The following is a 16,879-nucleotide window of genomic DNA, read 5'->3' as shown; positions in this document are numbered from 1 at the left end:
CCATGGATAGTTAACTTGAAAATAATATCAGATAGAAAATACTCTTTATTCGTAGTAAATGTGTGTTCAAAGTATAAAGAAAACGCAAACCGGAAGTCTAATCTGACTTAAAATTTCGTCCAATGTCGGAATAATATCCGGACGCTTTTTTTCTTGTTTTTCTCCCACAATAACTCAATCTGAATAATCATATAAATGGATGACAAATGCGACTATGCCATGTACCTATAGGACATAGAGGCATGATGATTAATTTATTGGGGAAAGAAGAGAAGCGACACACAAAATGAGGTCTTCTCGTTTAATACACTTCTCTGACACAAAATAGTGCTCTTGATGTCATTGTTTACTTAAACTAACCAACAAATATGCAGAAATGAAACTTTTGGTGAAAGGGAAATTATTTAGACCATTTTGGTAGTACCTCAGAAATTTCATATAAGACTTTAAACATTGGTTGACAATTGGCATGTAGAAAGGTGATACATGTACAATTCAGGATATACCTGGTTTCCTTGAAGTTAAACTTAAGGTAAAATATTTAGATAGCTGTGAAAATTGCAAGATTTGGTTGAACAGATAGGGATTTTAAATTGGTGGTCTGACACCTTTATTTTCGTTTTCCTCCCAAAATAACCCAAACTGAATAATCATAAGAAAAGATGACAAATGCGACTATACCTATATAGAACACAGATGCATGATGATTAATTTATTGTAGAAGGAAGAGAAGCAGCGACACACAAAATGAGGTCTTCTCGTTTATTAGTATAGATATTCTAACTTTTCTTTTACAGTACTTTGTATATCCCCATCCATGTTTCACTTAAATTATAGTCAGCTTTAACCCTTATTCGAATATGTTCATGTTTTCTGGCATGTTTGAAATAAATGCAATTAATCTAATGTTTGAATGTATATTTACACAATCATGTAATTATAAACATTTAGCATGTTTTAAAAACAGGAGGAAATGTTTATAAGTGCAACACACGGTATTTTTGGCCAAGAAATCAATTTTTCTTACACTTTTAAAAATCAAATGAAGTAAAACAAGAAATCAATCTGGTTGACGCAACAATGAAAAAATCTGTTACACAGAATAATAGTGGTGCATTTCTTTCCAGTGAGTCTCAATCAACACTGATTAACAGAAATCTTGGTAAGATTTTTTTATGAGTTGTTATTGGCTTTGAACAAGCTGTCAGTAACTGCGTGCAGTGGCGGGTCCAGAGGGGGCGTAGAGGGCGTACGCCCCCCTTTTGCTTGGACTTTGTTTGTAAAAAGATTAATAAGACTAGACTTCGTGAACTTTGCCATTTCCCGTGTATTTAATTTTTATGAGACAACTCTTTACATATAAAGATTTTTTTCGTCAGTATTTACTGAATATGTCAAAAGTAAAATTACAAAATACTAAACTCCGAGGAAAATTCAAAACGGAAAGTCGCTAATCAAATGGCAAATTCAAATGATAAAACACATCAAAAGAATGGACAATAACTGTCATATTCCTGACTTGGTACAGGCATTTTCAAATGTAGAAAATGATGGATTGAACCTGGTTTTATAGCGCTAAACCTCTCACTTATATATCACAGTAGAGTGTGATTCGGTATGGTTAAGTTGACCAGTTCGTCGAAAAAACGTCACTCAGTCATGTTAATTCAAATTACAGGAACACATTTGCAATTCTGAGCATGAAAAATCATGACACCTTCAAAGCGACAAAGGAGTGAGCAAGAACGTATTGACTTCTATTTCACAATTTAAGCAAACAGAAAGTTATACTCTATTATACTCTCACGAAAAAAAGTTCCACATTAATATTGTTTACCTACGAAATTATGTTTAACCCCAAACGCCCGCGCCTATCTTAAAATAACATAGCTGAATAATTATCCCCAGTCAGTATAAGCTCTGGAAAGATTTAAAGTGCAAGGTACGAACCAGTTGTTCGTGTATTTTATCATTTTTATTTTGTTTTGCGGATGAAATTTGAAAGATTTTGTTTTAAATTTTAGGGGTTGTATATATAACTTTCTCACTGAATGTATCCAAAGAAGGTAACCAAAGATTTTGCGACGATGCAAATATTAAACTTTACAATATAAATAAATATCTTTAAACAATGAATTCAAATAGCAAAAGCTATACAATTTACAAACATATACTTATTAAGCTTCATGTAAATTATTTAAGAATGAAATACATTAAATATGAAATTTGGAGTTTTACCAAGGGAGCTAATAATTAATTAATAACACTGACTGTCACACAGCATTTTGGGGACCCTCCCTCTGGTATCTTTCCTCCCTCTTTTATAGCTGACTATGCGGGGGCTTTTCTAATTATTGGGGGCATTATGATGACCTATAGTTGTTAATTTCTATGTCATTTAGTCTCTTGGCAAATTGCCAATCATAATACATATTCTTTTATATATAGCGATGTCGTTATTACGACATAGGTATGTCGTTTAACCACATAGTGCTGTCGTTATTACGACAGGATATGTCGAAATTACGACATAGAGATGTCGTTTTAACGACATGTTATGTCGAAATTACGACATAGCGATGTCGTTATAACGACATGTTATGTCGAAATTACGACATGCTATGTCGTAATTACGACATTAATTATTTTTTTTGAATGGCCCTTATCGGCTTCCGTAACATCTTGACCAATCAGACAATTACATGTTAGAGACCATCAAAATCTTATTTGTTGAGCTAAAACCGATTTTAAAATTTATTCATTCTTCACTCAAGTGAAACACTACTTTCTCTGTCGTTATTCAAGTGTCACCTCACAGTACCTCTGGCATTAATTTCTGTAGCCATGCTGATGGCTATTACGACATGCTGATGCTTTCATGACATCATTTGGCGAATTTTTTGTTTTTTTGACAGCATTTCATAAAACGACAATTTCAAAAACAGAAGTTCCAACTAATGATGCCAACCTCTCATTTAAAGATGAAGACAGTGTTTGCCATCAATTCTTTTTAAAAAATCATACAGTTTCTTCGTTTATTTGTAAATCTTAGGTGATATCGAGTTACGATATAATCAGGTGACAACTAATGACGTAAATAATCAATTATGATCCATCAAAATTTTACAAAATATAAAATGTACCATGTCAGATAGAGCTGCTACCCAGGTATCATTTAACCAACTCCTAGAATCTTATAGATCATCCATGTAAAAGAACATCTTGGAAATTATCACCTGTTGCAAGAACCTGACCAAATGTTACTTAGCAAAATGTACAATTTCTTCTGCGGTTTACATCTCCTAGTTAATGTAAGCATATACTTGGAGTAAGAAAATCCTCGTCAAATATAGCAACACGAACAGAGCTTGGTCGACTCCCTATTGAAGAGTATATACTCTCACAAACATTGCTATACTTTTCCCGTCTGGAAACCCAAAATGTAAACCCCTTATTAAAAGAGGCGTCTGAAATGTGTAAAAAACTGCACTCAGAGGGAATATATACATGGTATACTTACCTTACTGATATTTTAACAGAATTAGATATTAATCCAGAAATAATAACAACTGTACAAAATACAGGTACAGCAATAAATAACATAAAAAAGCAAATTAAATCTTGTTGCAATGCCTTTTTCAATAATCTATTTGGAGAAAAGATGGAGGACTTAAATGAAAGTAATAAAATTTTCCTATACAAAAATATTAAGATTAACTTGAAACAAGAATTTTACCTAAAACATAACCATTCTGACTCCAGAAAACTATTAACAAAATTCAGAATTGGCGAACACACTCTTTTAATAGAAAATGGTAGACATCTTAAGATCCCTAGAGATCAGAGATATTGCAAATTCTGTAATGAGATAGAGGACGAAAAACACTTCCTTCGCAAATGCCCTAAATATAACTTTTATAGAAACAAATATTTTGACTTAATGAAAACCAATTCAGAGTGGAAAGATACTGTTAAAGATAACATGCTTAAACTTAAAATAATACTAAACCCCACATCTCACAGTCAAATTAAAAATACAGTTTCCTTTATAAGACAGTCATTAGAACTGAGGACGGGAGACCCAAAACAATAATTTGAACTGATACATTTTGTATTTTAATATTGTATTGTGAATTTTTGTATATATGTTGTTTGTCACAGATCATGTTTTTGGTTTATATGGCAATACACTTATTTGATTTGATTTGATATTTGAATATTGCTGAATTAATGAACAGCGTGTTCAATAATTTCCACAAAGATCCCCTCGAAGGTACTGAACATCCTGAAATAAGTCTGAAAGGTGAGTCCTCCGTATTAAATGCTATTAGAATTGCAAGTAAAGCATTAGCATCCGGGGCAGATGAGAAAAACGGTGTATATCTGGAATTCAAAACATACTTACAACGTCAACAAATCAATAAGTATGAAATCAAACCTTTCCTTGGAAACCGCTTTAATGTTGTATTCCACAATGCTGGAGCAATTTATCACTTGAGAAGTCATGAATTTCTTAAAAAATGTTAAAGGCGAAGGAACACCAGGCAAGCTAAATCAGCTACTATAAGCCGTACTCTCTTGTTTGCAGAATGACACAATAATGGTAGGATGTCGGGCTCTTGGTCTATTCAATAAATTTATTACCTCCCCATTGTGGAAAATACTTGAAGGCGATATACATATATTGCACATGAACCAGAAATACCAACAGTTAGTTCAATTTCTGGAAGATATTTCAACTGATGTTGAGAAAATTAAATTGTTCATGACAGGAGAACTCGTACCATTTCCATCTGTTGATGTGAAAAAGGATGAAATTTGGGCATCTCTTGTTAGCAATCACAATGATGAACAATGCGCTGCCTTTTTGATACAGATGTGTTCTGCTACTAGCAAGGCTTTATCACAAAAAGTAAAAGATCATTTAGAAGATGGCCAACATACACAATATGGTATCGATCGCAGCAAAACATTCAATTCTGTTTTGCCCCATAATAAATTACCAGAATTTATTTTTGGACATTTAGATTGGCTAATCAAACACAGACCCAATGCATCTCGCCTAGCAAATGAGGCCCACATAGTTTACAATGTAAATAAAACTGGTGCATGGCTAAATCGGCAGACAGAACAAAATGTACAGGAACTTATTAACAGATCAAAATTAAAAATTAAAGATATTAAAATTACTGAAAAACAAAGACTGCTGGATTTGAAAAATGAACTTGAAAGAATAAGTCGAGAGAAAAAAGAGAAAGCAAAAAGGATACTGATAAAGAAGTGTAACGAAAAAAAGAAACTTGTGGAACACATTCTAAAATTAGGACTTTGGGACAATGCACGAAAGGTCGACCAGGAATTGACAAAAATTAAATTTATAAAGAACAAAAGAGAGATTTTAAAAACTCAAATAAAATTTAGGCAACTTGTTTTTGAACAACCTGGTGAAAAAACTTTGTTTCAAGTTTCCCAGGCGAACAAAAAGCCAGTCACAATTTCTCAGTTGACAAAAAACTTGAAAACATTGATTAAAAAACTGGTAAATGCAGCAGTTCCCACTCAGATCTTGGAACATACTATCGCTGAGGACTTACATGATTTTGGTAAATCATTTCTGTTCATAAAAATAAAGTTTCGGAAAGTTTAGAATAATTTATTACCAAAAGCTTACACAACTTTAATAAAATAAATTATATTTTTTTTAAGAAATTTACTGTAAAAAAAAAATGGCTTTAAATATTTTATTCTAAACATTTCAATAAAATCTTTCAGTATTTATTTTTGAGTGTTTCTTTGTTGATGTTTATGTCTTAAATGAAACTCAGCTAGTTTGTTATGTAGTTTTTATAAAATAAAGTTTCAAGATTTACAAATTTGAATTAATAACATGGTAATATTGACAAATTAACATGACAAAAATTAACAGATGTCATTAAAATTTTGTATTTATCAGCAAAAATCAAGAACATTTTTATATATCCTTTCATCAGCCAGAATACACATGAAATATTTGCCAATGGACATAAAGCAACCAATCTATATTTCTGGCAAGATAATTTTCCTGTTATTAAAGATATGATGTATACAATATGATAAAAATAATATATGTTTGTTAAAATTATTAAGTACAGAACAAATAGTAATTACTTGTCTATTGTATACTGTCAGGTGGTGCCACTGAGCAATAAGATGGACCTAGCTGTTTGTGGTGGAACTTTTTTTATTAAGAGGAAATGTTGAACATTGAAGATTTTTAAAGACATTTATTTGTACATGTGGTGTAAAGACAACAAAAAACCAAAATAAAATCATTTCAGTGTGAGATTTGTGCATGATGTTATCTTTTCATGGCAAATATGGAATTCATGGTCAACTGTGTTTCATTGAATTACTTCCCCTTTTCACTGCTGTAATACCTTCCCCTGTTTGATCTCAAGTTTAATAATGATTGGAATTGTGTTTTTATTCACCAGAACAGTTACAGTCTTTTACCATACTTTAAATTTTCAAGAAGTGAATCAACCACTGTCCTGCTAAACGTGGTCAATTTTGTTAAAATAGCCTTCTATCTTTTTTTCCAATTTCATTTTCATAGTCTCTCTATGTGTCATATTTTAATCATTGATCATATGTTAAAGAAGCTGATGACCACAATTTAAGGTATTGGTAAATAGAAAACAATGTTTTATGGTCAATTTATTCAAGTGATCTACATTTTACACATTTTATACATACAAGTATAGTTGTGCACTGAGGACAGAAATTTGGCAGAAAAAAATTGCATTGTTCTCAAATTCTGCCACGAGCTAGGGGTCAAAGGTCAAATGATTGTCAAGTCTGAAACGTATGTATGTTAAATTTCTTCTGCCATAGGGTACATTCAAATAATACATGTATATTTATAATGAAATCTCTCTATAAAAATCCCACAGGTCCCTACTAAGAACAATATACTGCCGTGCCACCAGAGACCAAATGACGTAACACAAGATTACAGTATGACCTTAAACTATGAGTAAAACCAATATCACATGGTAAAATTTAGAAACGAAATGTGTCATAGAGACAACAATCCGACCATTGAGCTGAAACCATCCCAACAAGAGAAAAAAAAAGCTATAGCCCAAATTGGCAAAAGTGAACAATTCAAACGAGAAAACTATAACGTCAAGATTTATTTACAAATTAAACGAAAAACGAAAAAAGAAATATGATACACAGCCAAAAACTGTTACAACTGAAATACTGTTACAGACTCCTGACTCGTACATTCACTAACGGGAGGGATTGTACATGATTTTCATATGATGAAGACCTAGTCTTTGAATCAGTTTAATTAAGGTCCGGAGCTGGCATGTCAGGTAACCACTGGTAGTCCTTTGTTAATTTATGTATCATTGTCATTTTGCTTATAGAAACAAATGATCAAAACATGTGCTCGCTGAACAGTTTGTATTGTTTGTTAGAAAGAAATACGCACCAAATAAAAAATGTTTATATTTCGTCTCATTTTTGTGTAAAATTACGTCAAAAAGTTCGAATGTAAAAACATTACTGTAAGGTGTCCTAAAGTTGTTATTGATATTTTCTGTGTCATTTGGTGTTCTGTGAAGAGCTGTCTCATTGGCAATTGTACCACATCTTCATTTTTTATGCTACAAATATTTCTTGACAAACGGAAAATACGGACAGACAAAACAGAAAAACAGGTAAAATATAATCCTGATATTCTTATAAACCAACTTTGAAAGATAACTTAGTCATCAGCAGTCTAACAATGAATATTATTGCACAATTACTTTAATATTTGAAAAATCCGACGGTGCCAAAATTGCAGGATTTTCTTCCCTTCCGGAACAATTGAGATTTTCCCAGGTTTTGTTGGTTTACGTGTTGCTAAGTGTTTAGTTTTCTATGTTATATGTACTGCTGTTTGTCTTCTCGTGCGTTACCGTTTTTTGCTATGGCTGTGTCGCTTTGTTTTCGACCTCTGAGTTTGAGTGTTCCTTTGGTTTCTTTTGCCTCTCTTTTAAAATGTTACCTTTCCTTGCAAAAATAAAGAAACGTACTGTACATGAAGGAATTTTTGTACAGTTGAAAATAATGTTGCCAATAGATTTTTGCGGAAGCAGAATTATGAGGGTTAATCAGATCTGCACAAACATTAAGATAATCGTTTAGCAGTCATGTGTTCTCGTGTATGGCCGAGTCGAGATCGAAGAGTGGTCGAATGTGGTCGCGAAGGGATCGGATATTGGTCGAGTTGGTCTGGGATAAAATAAATATACAAATCGCAGTGATCTGGAAGCGATCGGGCATTGGTCGAGTTAATTCTGGAAATGATCGAACAACAGTCGAGCAATATTCCGACCAAACTCGATCTCTACACGATCCTTTCCCGATCAATTCGACCGCTACTCGACGAATTCTCGATCTCTTCTCGAGTGACTTGCTTCTCGATCCTTTCTCGAAGGTTTTTGACATGTCAAAAAACTCTCGGGTAGAAAGTCAGATCGATGACGAGCAAGGTAGACTATCTCGAATATTCTTGTCGATTGAGTTAGACCAGTCTCCCGATCACGTTATTTGGCTTAATCGGGCTTGGTCGAGTTGATCTGATCCGCATTTGTGAACCTAGCTTAACATACACCAGTCTTGCGTATAAAAATAGAGAATAATGGGGAGAAATAAAGAAAAGAGAAAAAATGGCTAACATTTAAGAATACAGAACTAAAGAACCCGCCAGCCAGACCCTCATAGGATTTAAACTTCTTTGTTCAACCAATATTTAAATATGTCAGTCATCCGCGAAGGCTTCTAATAAGGACATTGTATGTTTTAAAACATAACAGTAATGGATAATTCTTTAGTTGTTTTTCTACTGTCTGTACTTGTTTTGCTTGCTGCATTATGTGTGCATAAAGTGGAACAAAATAGAGTCCAAATAAAAGACGAGTTACTGCAACAAGGTAAGGAAGAATTGGAATCGACAAACAAGGCACTTACACATGTGAAAGTAGAATTGGAATCGACCAGACAGGAAGTTAAACAAGTGAAAGTAGAATTAGATACGACGAAAGAGCAAATTAATATACTTCGTAAAGAAATGATAGAAAAAGACAATGCCCGCACGAAAGAAATAAATCAAATTAGAGCAGACGTAGAAGACCCAAATAAGATTAAAACAGGTAAATAAACACAGTCCTTAGCACATTGCAGCTATATCATGACACTCGTATGGGCAAAGTCTTTTTTTAAAGCGCAAATGTTCTATAAATTAATCTGCATCCTTGCATAAAATTTTGCTAACTTGATTAAAAACTGGACCTTATATTCTCTGTTTTTTTACAATCCAAGATGGCGAAAGACATCCATACCAGGTTCTAATACATGGTTGTCTTTCAAACATTCGGCTTTATGGGTTCCTGACGAAAATAAATTCGAAATTAAGGGACTTACCATTGGTTATTTTGAAATCAAACATACACAATTTCTTGATTCCCCCATATAATATTTCACTATTTTTATTTGACCCCTCAGTAAAAACATTTAGAAAAAATTGATCCCCCCTCTTTTAAACATGCCAAACTTTAGCATGCAAAACACTTATCATGTTATTTCACGAAAATATTTAAAATGAAATATTCTCAGTGAATTGAGTCCAAAAACATATTTGAGGGAAAATTGTCTTGAAATAGGGCTCCTCCATGAGGCCTCTTCCGTGAATATATGCCAGTGCTTTGAGCAGTTTTTTCTGACTTTTTTTTTTTTTTTTTTTATAAATTCCTATATTGTGCTGTTAAAGAAAACTTGACCTTAAGTACGTTTGTAAATCTAAAAAAAAAAACTTTTTGATACAGTAACAAAACATTATTTAGTAAGAGGAATCTATTATATGTCCCTCTCTTGAACGCTACTTAAACTTAAGTTTATGTAAGACCTTATAGAAAACTCAATTGAGTCGCTTTACTTTTATATGGATAGTTCACGCTTTTAGCTTGAACAATATGAGTATAATGTGTGATAGTATTCTCAAAATTTTGATTTATTACCCTAAAAAGTAAAAATTTTGAGGGAGTTAGAGGTATAAATGGACCCATAGGGATCTTGTAATGAAAACAAAAAAATACATTAATTAGTGGTGTTCATCATCTCAGAATCATCTTTTTTTTTATTAAGATTCAACTGTTTGTATGCAGATTAGATGAATATTTAATCATTTATTGGAGAATTTATTACTCTACACTATATTTTTTCATGATGCGGCATGATTTGTTTTTTTTTGACAAAATTTTGCACAAATCACTGTAGATTTCGTTTTAATTTATACTTAATTTCTCTCAAACCATTAAGCTGATTAATACAAAACTTGGCAGTAATGATTGTTAATTAAGTGATCAAAGTGAGTGAAATACATGCATAACGACTAAATTATTCAGATTATGAAGCACCTATGCAGCTACCTACATCACCAAAGTCTTGTGATGTCTTACTTAATTGTATATGAATGGTGTTTATAAAACATATATTTCGATTTGACTGTTGTAATGTTCTTGATATTTTGTCTGTTGAAGTATGTGAAACACTTATTTCCATGTGTAAAAAATATTGATCCCCCACTTTGAATTTATAAAAAAATTGAACCCCCCTTTTCCACATACAGAAAAAAACTTGTTCCCCCCCTGTAATTGAACAGCCCCCCCTCCCAGATAAAAGATGATAAGTCCCTAAGTTGTTTTGTCAAAAGGCTACAATGAACTTATATGTTATTCTAATAAATTCCGAAAGCAGGCAACATCAGGATACTTTATATAGTATTATTTGTGCTTTTTACTCTGCTCACTGCTTCCATTATAAGACGGTGTTGCTGTGTATATTTCACAACGTGTTTTCTTTGCCTGTGTCTAAAGCCGCATTGTAGATTTGAATGAACGTAATTCATGTATAACTTGTAAACTGAGAAGTGATGAATTGAAAACTTCAAAGATTTGGTGAGGAAGCTGTACCTGTAGAATTATTTTTTCTTATTAATACAGAATAGAACACCATGAATTTAACGTTGTTGCCATTTATAGAGCCTGTAGATATAGATACCATTCATGTCAACATTTGATCCTTTGAATAAACGTATTCTTGATGGATATCATTTTAAAACCGAGTTAAAATCTTTAATTAAAGATGCTTACATTTAAAAATGATAACAACTTAATCTAAATTGCTATGTATCCTCGTTTCATAGATTTTCATACTGTTCTAAGAATGAATTGTAACGACCGCAATTTCCATATGTATGGTTCGAATTCGTCGGACGTACGAATGCATATGATCTGACCACAATTACAGTTACGAGTACTCATGATCCTACATCCTGTTGATACTATTAACTTATATTTTGGCATTACACATTTGCATTCGTTTTTTCAGACAGCTCATGACGACTTTACATTAAAAACGTTGCATTTGTATCGATTGACTATTTGGTATGGGACCCAATACTTATGTACAGTTGGTTTTGAACTACTAGTATCTGTAACCAACTGCAAGTACCCTTTAATCGCTGCTTTGTGCCTATCGTTTTTATTTTATTTGTAATTTGTGCCTCAGACCTATATTTAGTGCAAAGCTATGAATGAACATATTATACTATTTGCAACTGGGTTTTAAAATTTGTTCTTATGCAGTTCTTTACATAACGTTAAAAAGGTATAAACACTGAGGAAAATTCAAACGGAAATTGCATTACCAAATTGCAAAATCCAAAGCTTAAACACATTAAATAAATGGATAACAACTTTCATATGCCTGACTTGGCATAGACATTTTCTGATGTAGGAAATGGTGCATTAAACCGTGTTATATAGCTATGTGCGAGATGACTAAAGTGAACCTTTAAATTACACGAAGAAGCTAATTATTGGACGTAGAACAACCATTTTCCTAAAGAAACATATACTAATAGCAAGTCAATAAAACGGAATTTGATGCGACTGTCATACAAGTGAGAGGTTTAGCTAGCTGCAAAACAAGTTTAATCCACCATTTTCTACATCAGAAAATGTCTGTACAAAGTCCTGAATATGACAGTTGTAAGCCATTCGTTTGATGTGTGTAAGCTTTAGATTATGCTTTTTGATTACAGACTTTCCGTTTTGAATTTTCTTCTGAGTTCAGTATTTTTGTAATTTTACTTTTTACAGTTGTTAGTCTTCTGTAATGATTTAATACTTTACCACGCATATACGCTTTTTACGCTTACCCCCTTACACCGCGTATACGCTTTTTACGCTTATCCCCTTCCCCCGCAACTACGCTTTCCTACGCTTTTCATGTTTTTTGTATTGAAAACGTTAATGTAAAAATTTAACGTACAAATAAATGTCGTGACACTTAAAAATCAATAAAAGAGACAATTGCCAGTGCTTATCGAAGGATATGGGCGGTTATTATACTTAATCGATGAATATTCATGAGATTCTCACATGTAATAACAGACGACAATAACAAATATGGCGGCCTCCAGCAGGCCGAGTGTATGGGATGTTTGGGAACAAATTGTGTCTGGACCAACCCTTCAAAATTCATCAGACGATGAAAGCATTGAAGGTGAGGATAACGGGAATGTATCGGATATAGATGTACCGTTGGTTAGCGACGAGGAAGATAATGTTGATGATGAAATCGTGCAGGATCAGGAGGATGGAAACAACATGAATGAGATAATATGGAGCGAGGCCAGTGAAGATGTAAATGTTCGTCAGTTTACCGAAAGTACCGGACCTCAGGTCTTATTGAATGCTGATGTTAGTGAACTTGAATGTTTTAACACCTTCTTTACTACAGAAATGATTGGTAAACTTGTTCAAGAGACCAACCTAAATGCAAGACGAAAACAGCAACTAGCGGGACGAAATGACCCAAACTGGACGGAGACAGATTTCGGTGAAATGTCTGCATATTTAGGTAGGTGAAAAAAATATCCCTACAAACTAACAATGGTTATACGTGTACAAATGTAAGGTTGGTTGATAATAAGAAAATTAAAATTAAAATGCATAGTAAATTCCCTTTAAACTGGTATAAATACATGTACATGTATTCATTTGTATGCCCTGTTTATGCACAAGCCTTTGTTTAGCGGTTTTCGTTTGTTGATGCAGTTCATATGCGTTTCTCCTTTCTAGTGTTGTATATGTATACATGAAGATAAGACCTTTGTTTTTTTTCCATTTTTGGGTCCTTTATAGCTTGCTGTTTGGTGTAAAATGTAAGCCTTGACTCTATGTTGAAGGCTGTAGGTTGGCCCATTATTATTAACTTTTTTTTTATTCATTGTGACTTGGATTGAGAGTTGTTTCATTAGCAGTATTACAACATGCTCGTATTTACAATATCAATTGGTTTTTACATGCCTTTATACATGTCTGTCAATTTAAAATTGTATTTGCTCGTTAGACGTTACATGTTTTTTTATGATTCTCAAAAGTAGAAGTACATGTAGGTTTAGTACTCTATGCATGTAGGGTACATTATAAAACTTCACAGAACTTTAACATGTCCAGACATGGATGCACAACCTAGTATATCCACATGTTCATGATGTATATTTAAAAGTGATATATTAAAAGTAATATTTTTTATTACAAAAAGGTAAAAGTGTATATTTTATCTTTACTAGGAATCCTAATTCTAATGGGGATTATACAAGTTCCTGACTACAAGTTTTTATGGTCGACAAATAAATTCCTTGCTAATGGAGGTGTAAAAGATGTCATGCCTGTAAAAAGATATGAAAAGCTGACACAGTATTTGCATGTGAATGAGCCAGAGGCAGATTCTACTGACAAACTTGCCAGAATTAGGCCTATATTAGACTCTGTACTTGAAAGATGTCGAATAGCTAATAAACCTAGGCAGAACCAAAGCATTGACGAGGCAATGATCCCCTACAAGGGTAGATTTTCTGCAAAGCAGTATGTTCCCTCAAAGCCAGTAAAGTGGGGTATCAAGGTGTGGATGAGATGTGACACAACCTCAGGTACTTACATGTTCATAATTTATAATATTATATTATATATAAAAGGTTTTGGTTTTTACATGCACTTTTCACTCAATGATGTCATATATAAGACATGTTATAGATATATAAAACCTTTGATTACCAGATATATTTTTCAATTGATGTTTACTCTTCCTGATAATCCATGTCATGATGATATATGCGTCACTGGACATTAAGCGGCAAACAATCAATAAACTATGTTTTAATACAGTTAATTCAGTTTAAAGTAAAAATGTTTTATCCTTGATCCCTTATAAATCAAAACATTTACTTGTAACTTGCGTTTTTTTTGTAAAATTTAATGTTTGTCTCTGCATTCATGATTAATTTGGCTGATAAGAGTATTCTATTCCATTCTTTTTTATATAAATTGTATGACTTTATTAATGTTTGTCCACTATTGTTGATTTTTCTGTGAAGAAGATAAAAATATTACTGAATTAAATACATGGTATCAATTGCAGGAATCTCTCTTCTTTTTTTTTATTAATTAGCTTTGCCTTACACAAACAGTACCGTTTATCAGAGTGGTTTAACTGCATGGTTGAAAATTTCAATTGATTTAGTTACTTTTTTTCAATCGGTTGATAATATTTCATTGCAAGGTTGGGATCGAAATATGCCGACCTTCTTTTAGGAGGTTCTTGGATTATTCCCCTTTGTTCACTATGGCAACGGCATTCTAAAAGACGTATTCAAAAATACATTTCTCCTTAAATTAACCGAAGAACACGCGTTGTTATGTGACTAATTGACATAAAAGTCCGATTTTATATCAGAAGTTTTTAATTTTATTATTCATATTGTCTAATAAATTCGGTAACATAACATACGCTGTACATTTTCAATTTGAACACAGCTCCGCAATCAACAATTGACAAAAAAAATCCGAAAACACCACAATTTATTGCCACGATTCTCCCCGTATTTCAGCTCTTAAGGTATGAAACTTAAGTTTATATAATGTTATTTATAGCTCTATGCATGGAACTTATTTTTTGTGTCTATGGTGGAAGTTTTATTAGTCTAGGCAGATGCCGTGACATGGCCAGTCATGGGAATCAATTAATTACAAGTGCCCGACGTCAAAACGTTCCAATTAAATATAGCGTGCGGAAATGCCACGTTTTCAGCCGAAATGCACGAGGAGACGGTGAAAGTAAACAAAATGGAAGAAAGGGGGAAAGACGTACGCCGGTAGGAAATAAGATTAGTGAACAATGATTAATACCTTAGATTTGCATTAAGTTATTTACTTGAATATACAAATAATCAAACGAAGAAAAACTTCAAGTGTAGTTCTATAATATTGAAGATTCTTCTTCGTCTTCTAACATTTGAGGCATCTTGACAAAGAATAAAGAACGCTGCAGCCATGTTAGATGGATTAATTTATTTTCGTAGAAAAACTACGATGGAGTTACGACTGGGTATAGCTGTAGTAAGTTACGCCAGGATTTACGCTTTATTTACGATCATCTTAACTTACGACGGCTTTGTGAAACGGCTGTAAATCCTACGATTTATTTACGATGGACTTACAATGACACGTAGACTTACGAAGGCTTTGTGAAACGGTACCCTGGTATCTATGATGAGTTCGTTTACTCTCTGTACTACACCATGTACACTGTGTATTTTCAAGTTTTTCATGACATTGTGGCGTGCATTCATTCAGTACCTTTTCTTCTACATTTTATAAGTGTATAACTAAATTAATGTGAACAAATAGAACTTACGTCAACAGTATTTATTTGCATTTGTTCATTATCAGATATCTTATGAAGTACTTGAAATATTTAAAATATTGACAAAAAGTAAAACGTAGTAAATTCAGGAAAAACATTATGACAAGACACTTTCCGTTACGACAAAACCTCAATGACTAAAGCGTAATTATAATAAGCGTATTACTTACTTACTTAGGTTTACTTAGGTTCTTTTACTGATACAGGAACTAAAGTTCCTCTTCATCAGTCTCTATATCTAAATCTTCTCCACTTCCGGTGATTGATTCCGGTATTACAAGTACAAATATATATACGTCTTTATTTGATGAGAACGCTATTCAGGAACAGTTGTGCCACACACTGGATTCTTAACTGTTAGTTGTAAGTATGAATAACAGCAATCAGATAAAAAGAAACTTAATGTCGACAAACTGCATATAAAAGAGGGACGAAAGATACCAGAGAGACAGTCAAACACACAAATCGAAAATAACGCCTTGGCTAAAAATGAAAAGACAAACAGACAAACAATAGTACACATGACACAACATAGAAAACTAAAGAATAAGCAACACGAATCCCACCAAAAACTAGGGGTGATCTCAGGTGCTCCGGCCGGGTAAGCAGATCCTGCTCCATATGTGGCACCCGTCGTGTTGCTTAAGTGGAAACAAATCCGGTAAATAGTCTAATTCGGTAGCTCACATTTACATATAACATATCATAAGTTGTTGTTTGATGAATGTAATTTAAAAGGCCGATTTAGAAAGATAATTGCTATTCGTTAGACTTATCTCGTCATCTCGAGCAAACAATTTAAAACAGCTATTGTATAATAATTCAGGTAAAAGATACATAACTGTATGATGACTGTAATGGAAAAAAGTAAAATCACAAAAATAATGTACTCCGAGGAAAATTCAAAACGGAAAGTCCATAATCAAAAGGCAAAATCAAAAGCTCAAACACATTAAACGAATGGATTACAACTTTCATATTCCTGACTTGGTACAGGAATTTTCTTATGTAGAAAATGGTCAATTAAACCTGGTTTTATATCTAGCTAAACTTCTCACTTGACATGCTCTGG

General features: G+C 33.0%; 2 protein-coding genes across 5 annotated transcripts in view; both read left to right on the top strand.

The window, feature by feature from the left end:
* Positions 1-4,221: 4,221 nt before the first annotated feature.
* On the top strand, positions 4,222-5,665 carry LOC139488629 (uncharacterized). Its single transcript, XM_071274362.1, has one exon. The coding sequence runs from the start codon at positions 4,601-4,603 to the stop codon at positions 5,645-5,647; it is 1,047 nt and encodes a 348-aa protein (XP_071130463.1). The 5' UTR covers positions 4,222-4,600; the 3' UTR covers positions 5,648-5,665.
* A 3,160-nt stretch (positions 5,666-8,825) lies between these two features.
* The window catches only part of LOC139488628 (fucolectin-7-like), a 69,390-nt gene continuing 61,336 nt past the window's right edge, over positions 8,826-16,879 (top strand). For 2 of the 4 annotated variants that reach the window (XM_071274360.1, XM_071274358.1), the window contains exon 1: positions 8,826-9,188. In XM_071274360.1, the coding sequence (XP_071130461.1) occupies positions 8,855-9,188 (334 nt within the window). In that variant the 5' untranslated portion in view covers positions 8,826-8,854. Of the gene's footprint in view, positions 9,189-12,204; positions 12,961-13,675; positions 16,171-16,879 lie in introns of those variants that run through there. The other 2 variants (XR_011656055.1, XM_071274361.1) reach the window with 2 other exon arrangements.

The sequence above is a fragment of the Mytilus edulis genome, chromosome 9 (assembly GCF_963676685.1).
Source record: "Mytilus edulis chromosome 9, xbMytEdul2.2, whole genome shotgun sequence".
Lineage (NCBI taxonomy): Eukaryota > Metazoa > Mollusca > Bivalvia > Mytilida > Mytilidae > Mytilus > Mytilus edulis.
This window is presented reverse-complemented; position numbering and strand designations above follow the sequence as displayed.